At 43.0% G+C, this 12,878-nt stretch overlaps 6 protein-coding genes across 6 annotated transcripts; 4 read left to right on the forward strand and 2 right to left on the reverse strand.

The window, feature by feature from the left end:
• Nucleotides 1-184: 184 nt before the first annotated feature.
• Nucleotides 185-3,802, reverse strand: SKI2 (SKI complex RNA helicase subunit; the record flags this gene model as incomplete). The annotated part of the gene is made up of 1 exon (XM_020210794.1): nt 185-3,802. The coding sequence occupies one exon, from the start codon at nt 3,800-3,802 to the stop codon at nt 185-187; it is 3,618 nt and encodes a 1,205-aa protein (XP_020065409.1).
• An 802-nt stretch (nt 3,803-4,604) lies between these two features.
• On the forward strand, nt 4,605-5,254 carry CANTADRAFT_25928 (E2 SUMO-conjugating protein). Its single transcript, XM_020207586.1, has one exon. The coding sequence runs from the start codon at nt 4,642-4,644 to the stop codon at nt 5,116-5,118; it is 477 nt and encodes a 158-aa protein (XP_020065410.1). The 5' UTR covers nt 4,605-4,641; the 3' UTR covers nt 5,119-5,254.
• Nucleotides 5,188-6,963, reverse strand: CANTADRAFT_231771 (fructose-2,6-bisphosphatase). The gene has a single exon (XM_020206928.1). The coding sequence runs from the start codon at nt 6,643-6,645 to the stop codon at nt 5,257-5,259; it is 1,389 nt and encodes a 462-aa protein (XP_020065411.1). The 5' UTR covers nt 6,646-6,963; the 3' UTR covers nt 5,188-5,256.
• A 317-nt stretch (nt 6,964-7,280) lies between these two features.
• SSY5 (Ssy5p) lies at nt 7,281-9,755 on the forward strand (the record flags this gene model as incomplete). Its single annotated transcript, XM_020210795.1, has 1 exon — nt 7,281-9,755. One exon carries the CDS (start codon nt 7,281-7,283, stop codon nt 9,753-9,755), a length of 2,475 nt encoding a protein of 824 aa, XP_020065412.1.
• Nucleotides 9,756-9,877: 122 nt separating this feature from the next.
• CANTADRAFT_34183 (uncharacterized protein) lies at nt 9,878-10,127 on the forward strand (the record flags this gene model as incomplete). Its single annotated transcript, XM_020208576.1, has 2 exons — nt 9,878-9,963; nt 10,010-10,127. Coding segments are annotated over 2 exons (204 nt in total), but the record flags the coding sequence as incomplete, so codon positions are not given.
• Nucleotides 10,128-10,469: 342 nt separating this feature from the next.
• On the forward strand, nt 10,470-12,594 carry CANTADRAFT_25930 (uncharacterized protein). Its single transcript, XM_020207587.1, has one exon. The coding sequence runs from the start codon at nt 10,537-10,539 to the stop codon at nt 12,385-12,387; it is 1,851 nt and encodes a 616-aa protein (XP_020065414.1). The 5' UTR covers nt 10,470-10,536; the 3' UTR covers nt 12,388-12,594.
• The last annotated feature ends 284 nt before the right edge of the window (nt 12,595-12,878 follow it).

A 12,878-nucleotide genomic window follows, 5' to 3' on the forward strand; every position in this document is an offset into this window, starting at 1 on the left:
AGAAACAGCATTTTACTTCCAAAGAATACACATGGCCCTGTTTCAAAGGCAGTATTATTACTAAAAAGCCGGGGCTGGCACACCCAAGCTCAATATAGCTACACCCTTTGTAAATTAGATGTATATAGTTAATGATTACGATGCATAATAACTCAAGGTAGCAAAATGTGAGATGGCAGCTTCTTTATAAGTACAAAGAAGCACAGAAAACAATATCTCTTTTGATCTTCTCTTGTGCCTCATTCATCTTAGCGTGCAATGATGTGTCACCCACAATTAAAGCAGCGTTCTTCACCTCACGACAAATTTCGTCTAATCTGGTGATCACTCTCACAATAGTTCCTTCTGCTTCAACGCTGATTTGCATGATTTCATTGAAAGACAACCCTCTAGCCCATTCGTAGACAACGTTGACTAATGCGAATCTTTTTCTCTCCATAAATTCTTCCTCCTCAGAGGTCAACAAGACTTGCTTATCAGAGTACACCTTCAACAATTTCCCAGTAATTTCCATGATACGCTTCTTACCTTTTTCTAATCTGGGGGTCAAACAGATTGGCTCTTCCTCGTTTGTTCTGCCTTCATAGACAAAACAAGAGAGTAATGCAACAATTTCTTCTGCTTCAAAATCAGCGAGGAAATTGTCCAAGACCAATTCAGTTATAATAAGTTCCCATCCTGAGTTGACTTCACATGCAACACGACCCTTCAAGACCACATTTTGGTTATCATCAATAAAACCTAGGGAATGCAACACATCTAATCTTTGCTCATAATCAGGTAACAAATCCAAATTTTCATCGGACAATGCTTTCTTGAGTCTCTCAATCTCTTTTTCAATCAGGTGCTTCGACCTTAACTCAGCATACTGCTGTCTAAATCCCTCTGTCAAGAGGACTGGAGAGTTCGCCAATTTATTCAAAAGCTCATCTTTTTTGGTAATGAGCTCGTAAAATGCAATTTGAGAAACATTGGCAAATTCCAATTCTTCCCATCTATTTTGGAGCTTGACAATAATTTTGATTAATTCTTTTGCTTCTTCAATTGCTTGTGGATCATTATTCAAAATCTTCACAAGTGGAACCTTGAGTGCATACTTGCAAATGAAATGAATCTTCGCTAATGGAACTGATTCGACTCTCAAACCTCCATTGAACTCAATTCTCTTAAAATGCTTCTTCAAATATTCAGCTAATGGAATGTATGGGAGTTTGCATTTTGAGCTGACACTGTTGTAGAGACTACCATGGTCAAAGGTTACAATCATCATACCATCAGAGTCGTTTGGCTTCAAAATGAAACCTATCCTTAATGCATCATTCTTATCCCTGAAACAAACCATTCTACCAATCTTGAGAGAATTATTTCTCGTGATTGGCAGGTCCAAAATAGTTCTGATGATCTCTTCATAAACCTGCTCATATTCATCCACTAATGCATAGGTTTCTTGTAACTCCTGCAAATCTGCATCACTGACGCTGCTAATTTTGACCTTGGACAACTCTAATGATAATTGCTCAACCTTTTTCTGATTTTCAGGCATTAATACCTGAGTGGAATTTTCACTGAACGAATGTTTAATCATTTCCTCCACTCTTAATGCCTCAATTCTCAAAAGATTTAAGATCATATTGTATGTCAATCTGAACTGTGACAGTAACTTAGTAGGAGTACCAAGTGTAACTTCCTTGAAATCAAACGGAGACAATGGTTGATTGTAAGCCATTACTATAACTGTACCTGTATCATCCAAACCTCTTCTTCCTGCTCTACCAGACATTTGAGTGAATTCACCTGGTAACAAGTTTCTGAAACCTCTACCGTCATGCTTTCTCGTAGAGCTAAAGACAACTGTTCTAGTTGGCAAATTCAATCCCATGGCAAAGGTTTCTGTAGCAAACAAAACCTTGACAAGAGTTTTTGCAAACAATATTTCAATACACTCTTTAACAATAGGCAATAATCCACCATGATGTACAGCTATACCCCTGCTTAACATGTCTCTAATTTTCAAGATCTGAGGAAGTTCTCGATCCTCCTTTTTCAATCTAGAGACCGCTCTATCAATAAACATGTGGATTTCGGACTTTTCCCTAGCTGTGCAAAAATCGACACTAGTCAAAGTGTCTGCGTATTGCTCACATTTCTTCTTCGAAAACACGAAAATAACTGCAGGAAGTAATGTGTGGTTCTTCAAATATTGTACCAAACTGATCCAAGTATTTTTGTTGGGGCCATCTTGTTGAAATCTTCCTCCTGAATTACCCAGGAAGTTTCCTCTTGATTGACCTCCACCTCTATTGGCTCCTCTTGTACTACTACCTCTTCCACCTCTGTTTCCACCTCTCGCACTTCCTCCTGGGCCACCGCGGCTTCCACTTCCCATGACAGCCTTTGGTGGGCCGTTTTTGCCGTATTCTAGAAGGTCCTTGTGCTTCTTGAATTCACCTTCGAGGAATCGTCTCTGTGAATCAACCACTTTGAACATTTCATTCTTGGCTGAAATGAAGATCTCCAAAGGAACAGGTCTTTTAGGGGTAGAAATCACATAGATGTCTTTTTGTTTAGTTCTTCCAACCCAGTTGGCAAATTCAAAAGTATTCGGCACTGTGGCAGATAACAAGATGTACTTGACATGATCTGGCAACATGATAATGACCTCTTCCCACACAACACCACGGTCAACATCATTAACGTAATGAACTTCATCAAAAATGACAAATTCAACATCTCTGATAAGATCTGCACCTCTGTACAACATTGATCTTAGAATTTCAGTGGTCATAATCAAGCAGTTGGCATCGGGATTAATTTGGACATCACCAGTAATTAAACCAATATCCACATCTTTGAATGTTTCTTTGAAATCTCTGAACTTTTGATTCGATAAGGCTTTGATTGGAGAAGTATAGATGGTCTTGGTCATATTTCTGGTAGCCATAGCGATAGCATACTCTGCAACGACTGTTTTACCTGCAGAAGTGTGGGCGGCTACGAAGACTGAGTCACCTTTTTCCAAATGATAAACTGCTTCCTTTTGAAAGGTATCCAATTCGAAAGGCCATTCACGAGCCATATTGGGAACAAGTTCATGGAAATTATCCAACTTATGATCCAAGTCCACAACATGAGCCCAGTTTCGCTTAGTTTCTATGTCCTTCTTCATGCTGTTACGGAGGGCTGAGTAGTCAACTGGCACTATTCCATCGATTTCGCTTGCATCGAAAGGAGTACTCAACGACTGGTTGGTCTCTTCTGATTCTACCAATGCAGTGCTACCTTCTATATTTTCATCGTTTATCTCCTCGTCCTCATTGGAGTCCTGTCCCAACTGGGTAATGTTTTCAGATTGGGCAAGGTTGTCGGGAATGTTCAAACCTCTGGTTAATCCTTGTGGTATATCAAATAGCCCTAATTCACTCTTGTGAAGAAATGCAGCCTCGTCCTTTGGAGGCTTTCCCTTTTGAGCGTGGTCAAGCAATCCACCAGGTTGAAATGGTAAAAAACTGGTCTTACCCTTTATGGATTCACTCTTCGAGGTGTACTTTCTGTTGATCGACAACGAATTGGCAGAGTTGGCATTGTCCACCTCGTCTAGTCTGATCTCCTCTTTGTATCCGGTAATGCCACCAGAGATACCTGATCTTTTGAATCTGATGGCGGTTCTGCTGATCGAAGATGGCGTGTTCAACAAACTCTCGTAGATTTTTGACTTGATGACTGTTGGGTTTTCATGGACCAAGTCCAAGATATCCCACGTGAGTTCATTGGATGGTGATAAGAGCTCTGTCGTGATGTCCATGGCTGCCTGGAGCTGGTTCAGAATGAGGCGGGTGATTTAGAAACGATGTAACGTGCGAAAAACGATCTGGGCGATATGATCTGGAAGAATTCAACGGCGTTTTACTTAAAGTACAAGAGCTACGGATAAGAAACGAAAGAAGAGGAGCAATGTAATTTTCCCGGCCGGTGTAGAACGCTGTTTTGGCATCGGAGGAGGAATATACTCCAAAAAGTAAGTTTCTAGACGGAAATAAGCCTGTAATTTTTCTTAAGAAGTGGTACTGTGATGGATAGTTACTCAGCTAGTGCTAGTCAGCTAAATGCGGAAATTCTAGGTCTTTTAGTAATTCAAGAGAAGTGTGTAGAGGGGGAATGGTGCCCATTTGTCACCAGTTAACTCCAAAGGTAAGGTTGCCTGCATATACGTCAATAACATCTTGGGCAGAGAAAGTCCCTTATTTCGATTGAATTAGGCAAGGTGAAAGCAAAAGCTGGTAGTATGGTGGCCGGTAGATCGGTTAATTGATAGTGGGCTAGGTCAAAAATTTTGATCAAACCTTGACTCCTACAATTTTATAGAATTTACCACTTTTACACAGAAATCGATGAACATGCTAAAAAAATTGAAAAACATCATGTTTCAATTAGACTCCCCACATCTTCAACAGAAAACGCATGTTCAGCCCTGTAAGCATTCACAGCTGAAATCCAAAACCGAAGCCACATTTTATAGACCTTAATAGTAACGTCAAACTCTTGCGATCTTAAGGCTGGGCGTGTGCGCACCGCAAATTTACAACTTACCAATCGATATCTAACGATCAACCTCCCACATCACCTAACAGACGCTAGATTACAATGTCCCTTTGTAAGACAAGGTTACAAGAAGAAAGAAAGCAATGGAGAAAGGACCATCCATTTGGGTTCTACGCCAAGCCAACCAAGGCCACTGATGGATCGTTGGACTTGACTCAGTGGACGGCAGGAATACCAGGGAAGCAAGGCACTCTTTGGCAAGAGGCCGTCTATCCCATCACTATAATATTCCCAGAAGACTATCCATCCAAACCCCCAAAGGTGCGGTTCCCTGCTGGATTCTACCATCCAAACGTATACCCCAGTGGAACCATCTGTCTTTCCATCTTGAACGAAGAGCAAGACTGGAGGCCTGCTATCACCTTGAAGCAGATTGTGTTGGGTATCCAGGAGCTCTTGGACACCCCAAACCCTGACTCCCCAGCTCAAGAGCCAGCATGGAAGGCTTTCAGCAAAGATAAACAAATGTACGAAAAGAAGGTCAAAGAACAAGCCAAGAAGTATGCCATTGCAGGATGAGCAAGAACGGGACCCCTTTTCGGTACACTCACCATCGTGGTGCTGCTACATCCGTGGTAGACTTCCCTCTAGAACAAGACCGCCACCATTTAGTTCATATGTAATTTAATAGCCTGTAATATTAAGAAAAGTTCCTAACTACTTATTTTCCAAGATAACTCTTCCCTCACTATCTTTAATGAGATCTCTACTCTTGGAAATGCTGTCTCCATTCATCAATTCACCCAACTGAGAGGTGCCCTTTTCCTTGTAAGTACTGACAGCAGGAATGTCGGCCTTAATTCTGCTAACTAAGGTCAGATATGCTCTTGGCTCTAACTTGATTAAAGTGTGTAATGGAATGGACATCCATGGACTTTCTTCTTGAGGAACGTTCATGAAGTATGCATACAAACATCTTAAAACGGCTTGATGGGTGATAATTAAGATGTTTTCCTGTCTTTCTAATTCCATGATAATTGGTTCCAATCTTATGACAATATCACGGTAAGACTCACCTCCCTTGTATCTATATTCGTACTTATCATCATCTCTAGCCTTGAAGTCTTCAGGGAATTCTTGTTCAATTTGTTCGTAGGTCATACCGTCACACTCACCAGCATCCAACTCGTCCAATGCTTTCCATTGGAGCTTTTTCTTGTATGGCAAGAACGAAGCGGTTTGTTGTGTTCTTTTCAAGGTGGAGGTCCACACAGTCAAATTTGTATGCTTGTTTTCTTCACCCAATGATTTTAATACTAGCTCTGGCAATTTTTTAGCGTATCTCCAACCTCTTTCGGAAAGATTTGCGTCACCACCAATTTGGCCAGTCAAATTGAATTCAGATTCACCATGCCTAGACAACCAAATGGATCTTGGTTTGATATGAAGGTTCATCACGTAGTAAACAATACGACTTTCTAAGTAACTTTCGATTCTGTTCAAAATGATCTGACTATTGACGTTGATGAGCTTGATAAAAGTAAGGTCAGAATCAGTATTTTCATCCATGGTCTCGTACACTTCTTCGTAGTACTTAATTCTCTGCAAAAAGTCATTGGTAGCGAAATCATTATCTCTATTAGCGTAATCAGGGGAGGTGGTTTTGACATCAAGGATGTTTTGCAATATCAAGTCCTGGTCAGAACAGAAACTTTCCAAGAACATTGGTTCAATCAGGTTTTCCCGACATAACTTCAAGATCCGGTCTCTACGTTCACGGGTGGAGTTGGTGGCATCCAAGATTCCGACCACCCCATTTTCTTCCAGAAACCACTTCATCATATCGACGGTGGCTGCGTTGACAGCTTCTTGACGGTACTTCATACCTTCTTCGTTGGATGGATCAAACAATTCTGCGGTCACTTGGGTGTCGCTGACGATCTGACGACGGTACGATCCAACATTGAAGCATTTGGAGTTGATTGAAAGCCATGAAAGGTATCTGACAATTTTTTGGGCTATCAATGACTTTCCTCTGGCGGGAAGGCCGACCATTACCACACAGACCCGTACGTTTTCGACGTGGGAGATGGAATAGACTGGCATGACGGCTGAGAAGTGATTGGGCTATCAACAAGTGCCCACGATGAACTGGGCGTGTAGGATGTGCTGGTAGGAGCAGATGAGGAGGCTAATGGTGTTGAAAGATAGTTGACAGAGCAAATGCGGAGAAAACTGCAGATGGACTGGACGTTCAGGCGTACGAGTATGGGCTGGTCGTGGATTGTGGACAATTCACTTAAGGACGATACTGGTAACAGTGGTCACTATGTGGAGGTGGTTGCTGGAGTTGGCGTGGGGAGAGTCGTGCCCAGGCACTGGGTTGTCACGCGAGAGAAGAGTCACGTGCCGAGTTCCCCCGCCCCATGTTATGGGTAGGTACGAGGGGGTGTGATCCTAGTCGATAGGCGAGATAGGCAGGAGTGATAGTACAGATAGACAGTACTTCTCTACCAGCGGCTCTGGTATTTTCAGCCTGACTCTAGCGTCCTCCAGAAGACAGTCAGCCAGTTCTGCCCCACTATTTCGTCTACATCACGTGGTGTGCGACATATTTATCCCTTGTCCAACGCCGTATGTCGCATATCGACACTATTTTGAATATAATCTTCGTTATCACTAAGTGAAACTTGAATTCTCCACTATTTCACACAGTCCAGTCCAAGTAGTCCCACTCCACGATGTCGATGAAACGATTTTTGAGTAGGGGAAGCAAAGATGACAAGGAGAAGTCGAAGGAGAGAACGAGCTCCACGGGTGGTTCTGACAACCAGGAGATAGCGCCTGTGGCTAGCGGCAACACCGAGGGCTCTCGAGACTCCATCACCGAGATGTATCCGATGTTCGAAGGGCTGTCTGCAGATGACAGTCTCAAGGGGCCCCAGAAGTTCAGTTTCACCAACGATCCCAAACTTGCCAACCCTTCTATCCTGAGCAAACCAGCGTCCGTGTTCACCAAGGATTCGGATTATATGGGCAAGTCGATTTTCTCCAAGAGCAGAAAGACGTTTTCCACCAAGCAGTCGTCATTTGGGGCGTCGAGCGATCAGGGAGGAAAGAAAGACTCGTCAACTTCGTTCACCTACAGTCAGCCTTTGCAGATTTTGAACATGCCAGAGGAGAGCACTCAGGACGCCCACAACAAACCTCCCCATGAAAGTATTGCTGATAAGTTGCAGCAGCTTTACGATGATTTGGCGTTTATCATCCACCAGTTCGATAACTCGATCATCAACTTAACTACAGCGGTGATCAACTCGATAGACTGTTTCAAGAAGTTCATTGCTTATGTTGAGGACCTCAAGATAAGCAAACCAGAGGCAGAGTGGCGTTTTACAACCTACAATAATTCGAACTTGAGAAAGATCATGAAAATGTACCTCCACTTTTATGATAATTTACTTAAGGATGAAGTATACATCAAACTTAAGTTACTCTTGGTCAAAAACTTTAATGACTTTTCTTTGAGTTTGAATTCTAATGTCACCGAACATGATGCCCCTCAGTCCATAGTGAAGCCTCAGAATTTTGCTATAGGGATCAATCAAGGATTATCTTTACCAAACGAGGATGTCCTTACCAGAATTATTGAAAAGATCTCGAAGACTTTTGTTTCACTCAAGGAACAGAATGGTTCGTTTATTGCCCCAATAGCTAGAGGAATAAGCAATGATTTACACATTCTTTGTCTCTATTTCGGATATCCAAACCCCACTGACTACCACGTTAAATTAACTCAGAGTTTACATGGTCTTTATGATGACATCCATATAATAGTGATGAAGAATCAGATTGATTTGGCTTCAACAACAGAAACTCCTGTATCGAAATTCGCTCATTTGAAGTCATACAAGGCGACCAATCCAGTTACACCAGAGATTTCGACCACTCAACCGAGCTTCGTTCAGCCTACCAACCCTCAGAAATTCAAGCTACCATTCAGAATTCCTACTGATAGTCAGAGACCTCCAATCTCTCTTTCATTATCAATTGAAAATTCTGTCCGCACTTCCGGAACATTGGGTGGTTACATTTACCCAATAATTGATTTGAAGAAGCAACCTCATTTAGAGTCTTATACCAACTCCAAATTTGCTCTTTCTTGTGGCCACGTGTGTCTTGACACAACGACTGGATCAACTACTACGGAGTACCCTCATGTCTCTGCTCCACTGTCGGTGTTGATCAAGTTGTACAAGCAAGCATTGATTGCACAGTATCAGAAAGTGATGAGCAGTAACAACGGAAGTGATGATATATTGATTGCCGAATCTCGTGCAGCTTATGGATCAGTGATCAAGCAGGTGGAAGAGATGTTCCCTTTGAAGAGAGTCAAAATCAAGGACCCAAAGACCAAGCAAGAAGGCTACGAATTGCGGAACTTACCCCAAACCAGATTTGGACAGATTATCTGGGGTGAAAGAACGTTGGTTGATCTGAAGAAAGGTGAGAAGGACACAGAGAGAAAGTTGTCGGATTTGGCAATCATTAAAGTCAATAAGAACTTGATTTGCGATCAAAATTACTTGGGTGATGATATACCATTCAATGAGTTCGATCCTGCATTGATGTTTGATAATTTATACGTACGGAAGGTGATCGATTTGGAAAGACACAGCCCCAGGACGATGGACTTGAATGTGGACGAGGTGGATGAAGATTTGCCTATCGATCATAACCCTGATACCTACAATGGGTTGCCAGTGTTCAAGTATGGTTCTACCACTAAGTTCACCAAAGGGAATTTGAACGGCATCAAGCTCGTGTACTGGTTGGACGGTGCCATTCATTCCTCTGAATTCATTGTGAATTCTATCGAGAACAATTCTGCTTTTGCTGCTGGCGGTGATAGTGGTTCGTGGATTTTGACCAAGCTTGAAGATATCGAACAAAATGCTAAGGGATTGGGAGTGGTTGGTATTTTGCACTCTTACGATGGTGAATTCAAGCAATTTGGATTGTACACTCCTATGTGTGAGATCTTGACTCGTTTGAAGGAGGTTACTGGAATCAAGTGGGGAGTTGTTGGGGTTACACCCGAGAAGGGCGAAGAGTACGATAGCGAGGCAGACTTGAGCAGCGATGCCGACAGTACGTACAGTGATGAAGCTGATAGCGATTTTGAAGACGAGGCATATCCTCCAGAAGTTGACTAAGCCGGCACGGATATATAACAGTGAATAGGAATAAAAGGTGCTAGTGTAATTTGGCGCACGTGACAGAAGACGATATTTCATGGCGGGTGAATCTGAGAAGTACACCAGCAATGGCAGGTCCGGGAGCAGGAGGCAAAGCACTCACGATAGTGTTTGTGTCCGTGTTAAGTTGGTACACAGGACTCAAGTTCTGGAAGCCGATCGTGATGTAAGTACCATAGAGATGTGTTGGTGGGTGCATTACTGACAATTAGAGAGCATTTGAAACAAGAGGACAGATTAAGAAAGGACATCGAGATCGAATACGACGAGAACGAGCAGCCCAAGTCGTGGGAAGACTTGAGAAACAAGGTCAAGGAAACATTGCGTCCTGAACCCAAGGAGGTCAAGGAGAATTTGAAGGAGAATTTGAAAGTGATAGAAGAAGTGAAGAAAGAGAAGTGATGGAGTACAAACAAAGCTACGGTTGGTCTTCTGAATAGACCCACGGACTGACCCTCTGTCAATGTATATAGCCAATTTCACCACAATGTATATGAGGCACACTGAACAAGTGGGCTATAATTTAGTCACTAACCTCTGTTCTGTAAATCTCAACAAAGCGAAGAAAAGCCATTATAATCCACCGACTATCACTTGACAGAAACCTTTCTGTCGGCTCGTTGGTAGTTCTCCATGCCCATAGTCAAGATGGCTGTTCGTGCGTCCAGCGATGCTCGCCAGGTCTTCGCGAGCTCAGCTCATCAAAAATCAAATATTTCATCTCCAGTAATACAACAATATGGGTAAGCTTAAGAGAAGAAAGAACCAAAAGGCGAGGGTAAACCCTCTCAGCCGTACGCCAGGAAGCGGTCCTGCGTTGCAAGACCCCAAAAAGGACGAGACTACTCGCCAAACCAAGATAATTCCCCTTCTCAACAAACTCAAGTCGTCACCTCCCAACGAAAAATCAATGGCTTTGGGAGCAATCACCGTGTTGTGTGAAGATGAAAGAATGAGGAAAATGCTCTTGAAGGAAAAGCTTGTGGTGACCATTTTTGAGTCTTGTTTGACCGATAATAACGATGAGATCGTGGTGGAATCTTTTGGGTTAATCCGTAACATCGGGATCGAGGAAGGCTTGGATGTATTGAAGCATTTCTGGAGATTAGATCTCTGGAAGCACATAACCGATGGATTGAACAAGATCCAGACCTCCTACAAGCATGTTATTACAAATGGCCCTGGCAAGGACAAGTCCAAGGTCCAGCTCTTGTACGATTTCACCGAAAACATCTTATCCTTGGTCATGGTGTTGGCAGGAGGCTCCAATGACCTCTATGACTCTATTTTCCACCAGATTGACCCCATCTTGAGTTTGGTCTTCGATTTGATAAGCAACCAGAGAAACGAAAAGTCTTCCTTGAGAATCACCACCAAACTATTCAATTCATTATTGGAGTTCATCTACGAATTCTCTACGGAGTCAGACGAGTTCATTGCTAAACTCAACCAGGAGTCGTTCGAGTTGGGTCCTATTATTGAGCATGTCGAATCCCACCCTAACCAATACAATGAACTCACGCTCACTTACGTGGAGGGCCTCAAGTTCAACTACGGAGGCTCTAATGGTTACCAGTTGGGTGAATCGATCCTCAACAATATCTACCAGATATTATCCAACATCAATTTACAAGACCTTGCATCCCACATCAAGTTGGCAAATTCCATTCCCACGAAGGACAAGACCATGGATGACATAACCAAGGAAGGAAACGCCACTCTGCACAGTAAGACCCAGCTTTCCACTTTGGAGGTGTCTCTCGACTTGATTACTTCTATTCTAGAGTTTTTGTCGGTAAATGAGGAAACTGCATTAGAGGGAGAACCAATCCAATTGCCTCCATCGTTGGTAGACACGTTGTTGAACAAGACATACCCAATTCTCACCGAATTGTTCAAGTTTGAGTTGGCCAACCAATACATGCTTATGTTGACCAACAAGATCTTGGTCAGTTTGAATAACCTCGTGTGGTTGATTTTGTCCACCGAGAACCTCCCAGTGGAATGGTTCGAGAAGAGCAACGAGATCTGGACAATGATTCTCCAAACTTCGTTCGAGGCCTTGGACCTCCAGAAAATCAGCTTGAACATACTCTGGGGCATTGCCAAGTGCTTGGGCCCAGAGGTACCAAAGAACGAGGCCATGATCACATCGTTGGTCACCAAAGGCCAGGAGCTCAAATCTGCGGAAATCAAGGACGAGGCTATCGATGTTTACCAATCGCTTGTGGGGCTCTTGGGAACCTTGGCTGTGGTTGTGGACAATACTGCATTGACGGCCCAGATTTCGCAATTTCTCTTCGAGTCTATTGACACTTTCAAAACATTTGCAAATCCATTGGCAACTGAAATTGTCATCGAATCATTTAACCAGATCTACGACATCTTCGGCGACAAGGACTTTGCATACGATACCGAGATTTTTGTGCAGCTAAACTACTTGAGTAAGTTGAGACAACTCGAGCCAGAAATGAAAGCCTTGTACAAAAAGATCGACAAGAACAAATATGGCCAGTTGAAGCTCAGAGCCGAGGAAGTGTGGATTAATTTGGGAAGATTCATCCAGTACAAAGAAAGCGAGAGACTGTGAGATTTGGCATCGAATTTAGTAATGTTGTAGTAAGTGAGGGTCTTCCGCTATATTTGGAATATACGATTGTTGTGAGTCCACGCATGGGTTATGATTCCACAGCAGATAAGTAGACTGGCTATTGCCTGCGAATTTGGTTTGCCAGAACCCGTTCAGCATAAGTCATGAAGCTGGTTGGCGACCGCTGACATACAAGAATCACGGCGGTGCTGTAGAGGCGTAGCTTTGCCCAGTCACTACGATAAGAACGTTGAGGATCGAAGTAACGCCGATGTCGGAAAAAACCAGTTGCCAGTGTCTGAAATACGTCATTACCAATGAGGGAAGGTGACACCTGCAGTGTGCGGAGATATCATTGCTACTAGTGTTTGGACAAGAAAATGCGAGCTTCAGGTGTCAGACTCCGAAACATGCGTCTGTAGATCTCAGGTGACTCCAATAGTGTGGCTAGCCTGTCACCACGCCGTTTGCCTCTGCTTGGCAGGCCAACC

The sequence above is a fragment of the Suhomyces tanzawaensis genome (assembly GCF_001661415.1).
Source record: "Suhomyces tanzawaensis NRRL Y-17324 unplaced genomic scaffold CANTAscaffold_3, whole genome shotgun sequence".
NCBI lineage: Eukaryota > Fungi > Ascomycota > Pichiomycetes > Serinales > Debaryomycetaceae > Suhomyces > Suhomyces tanzawaensis.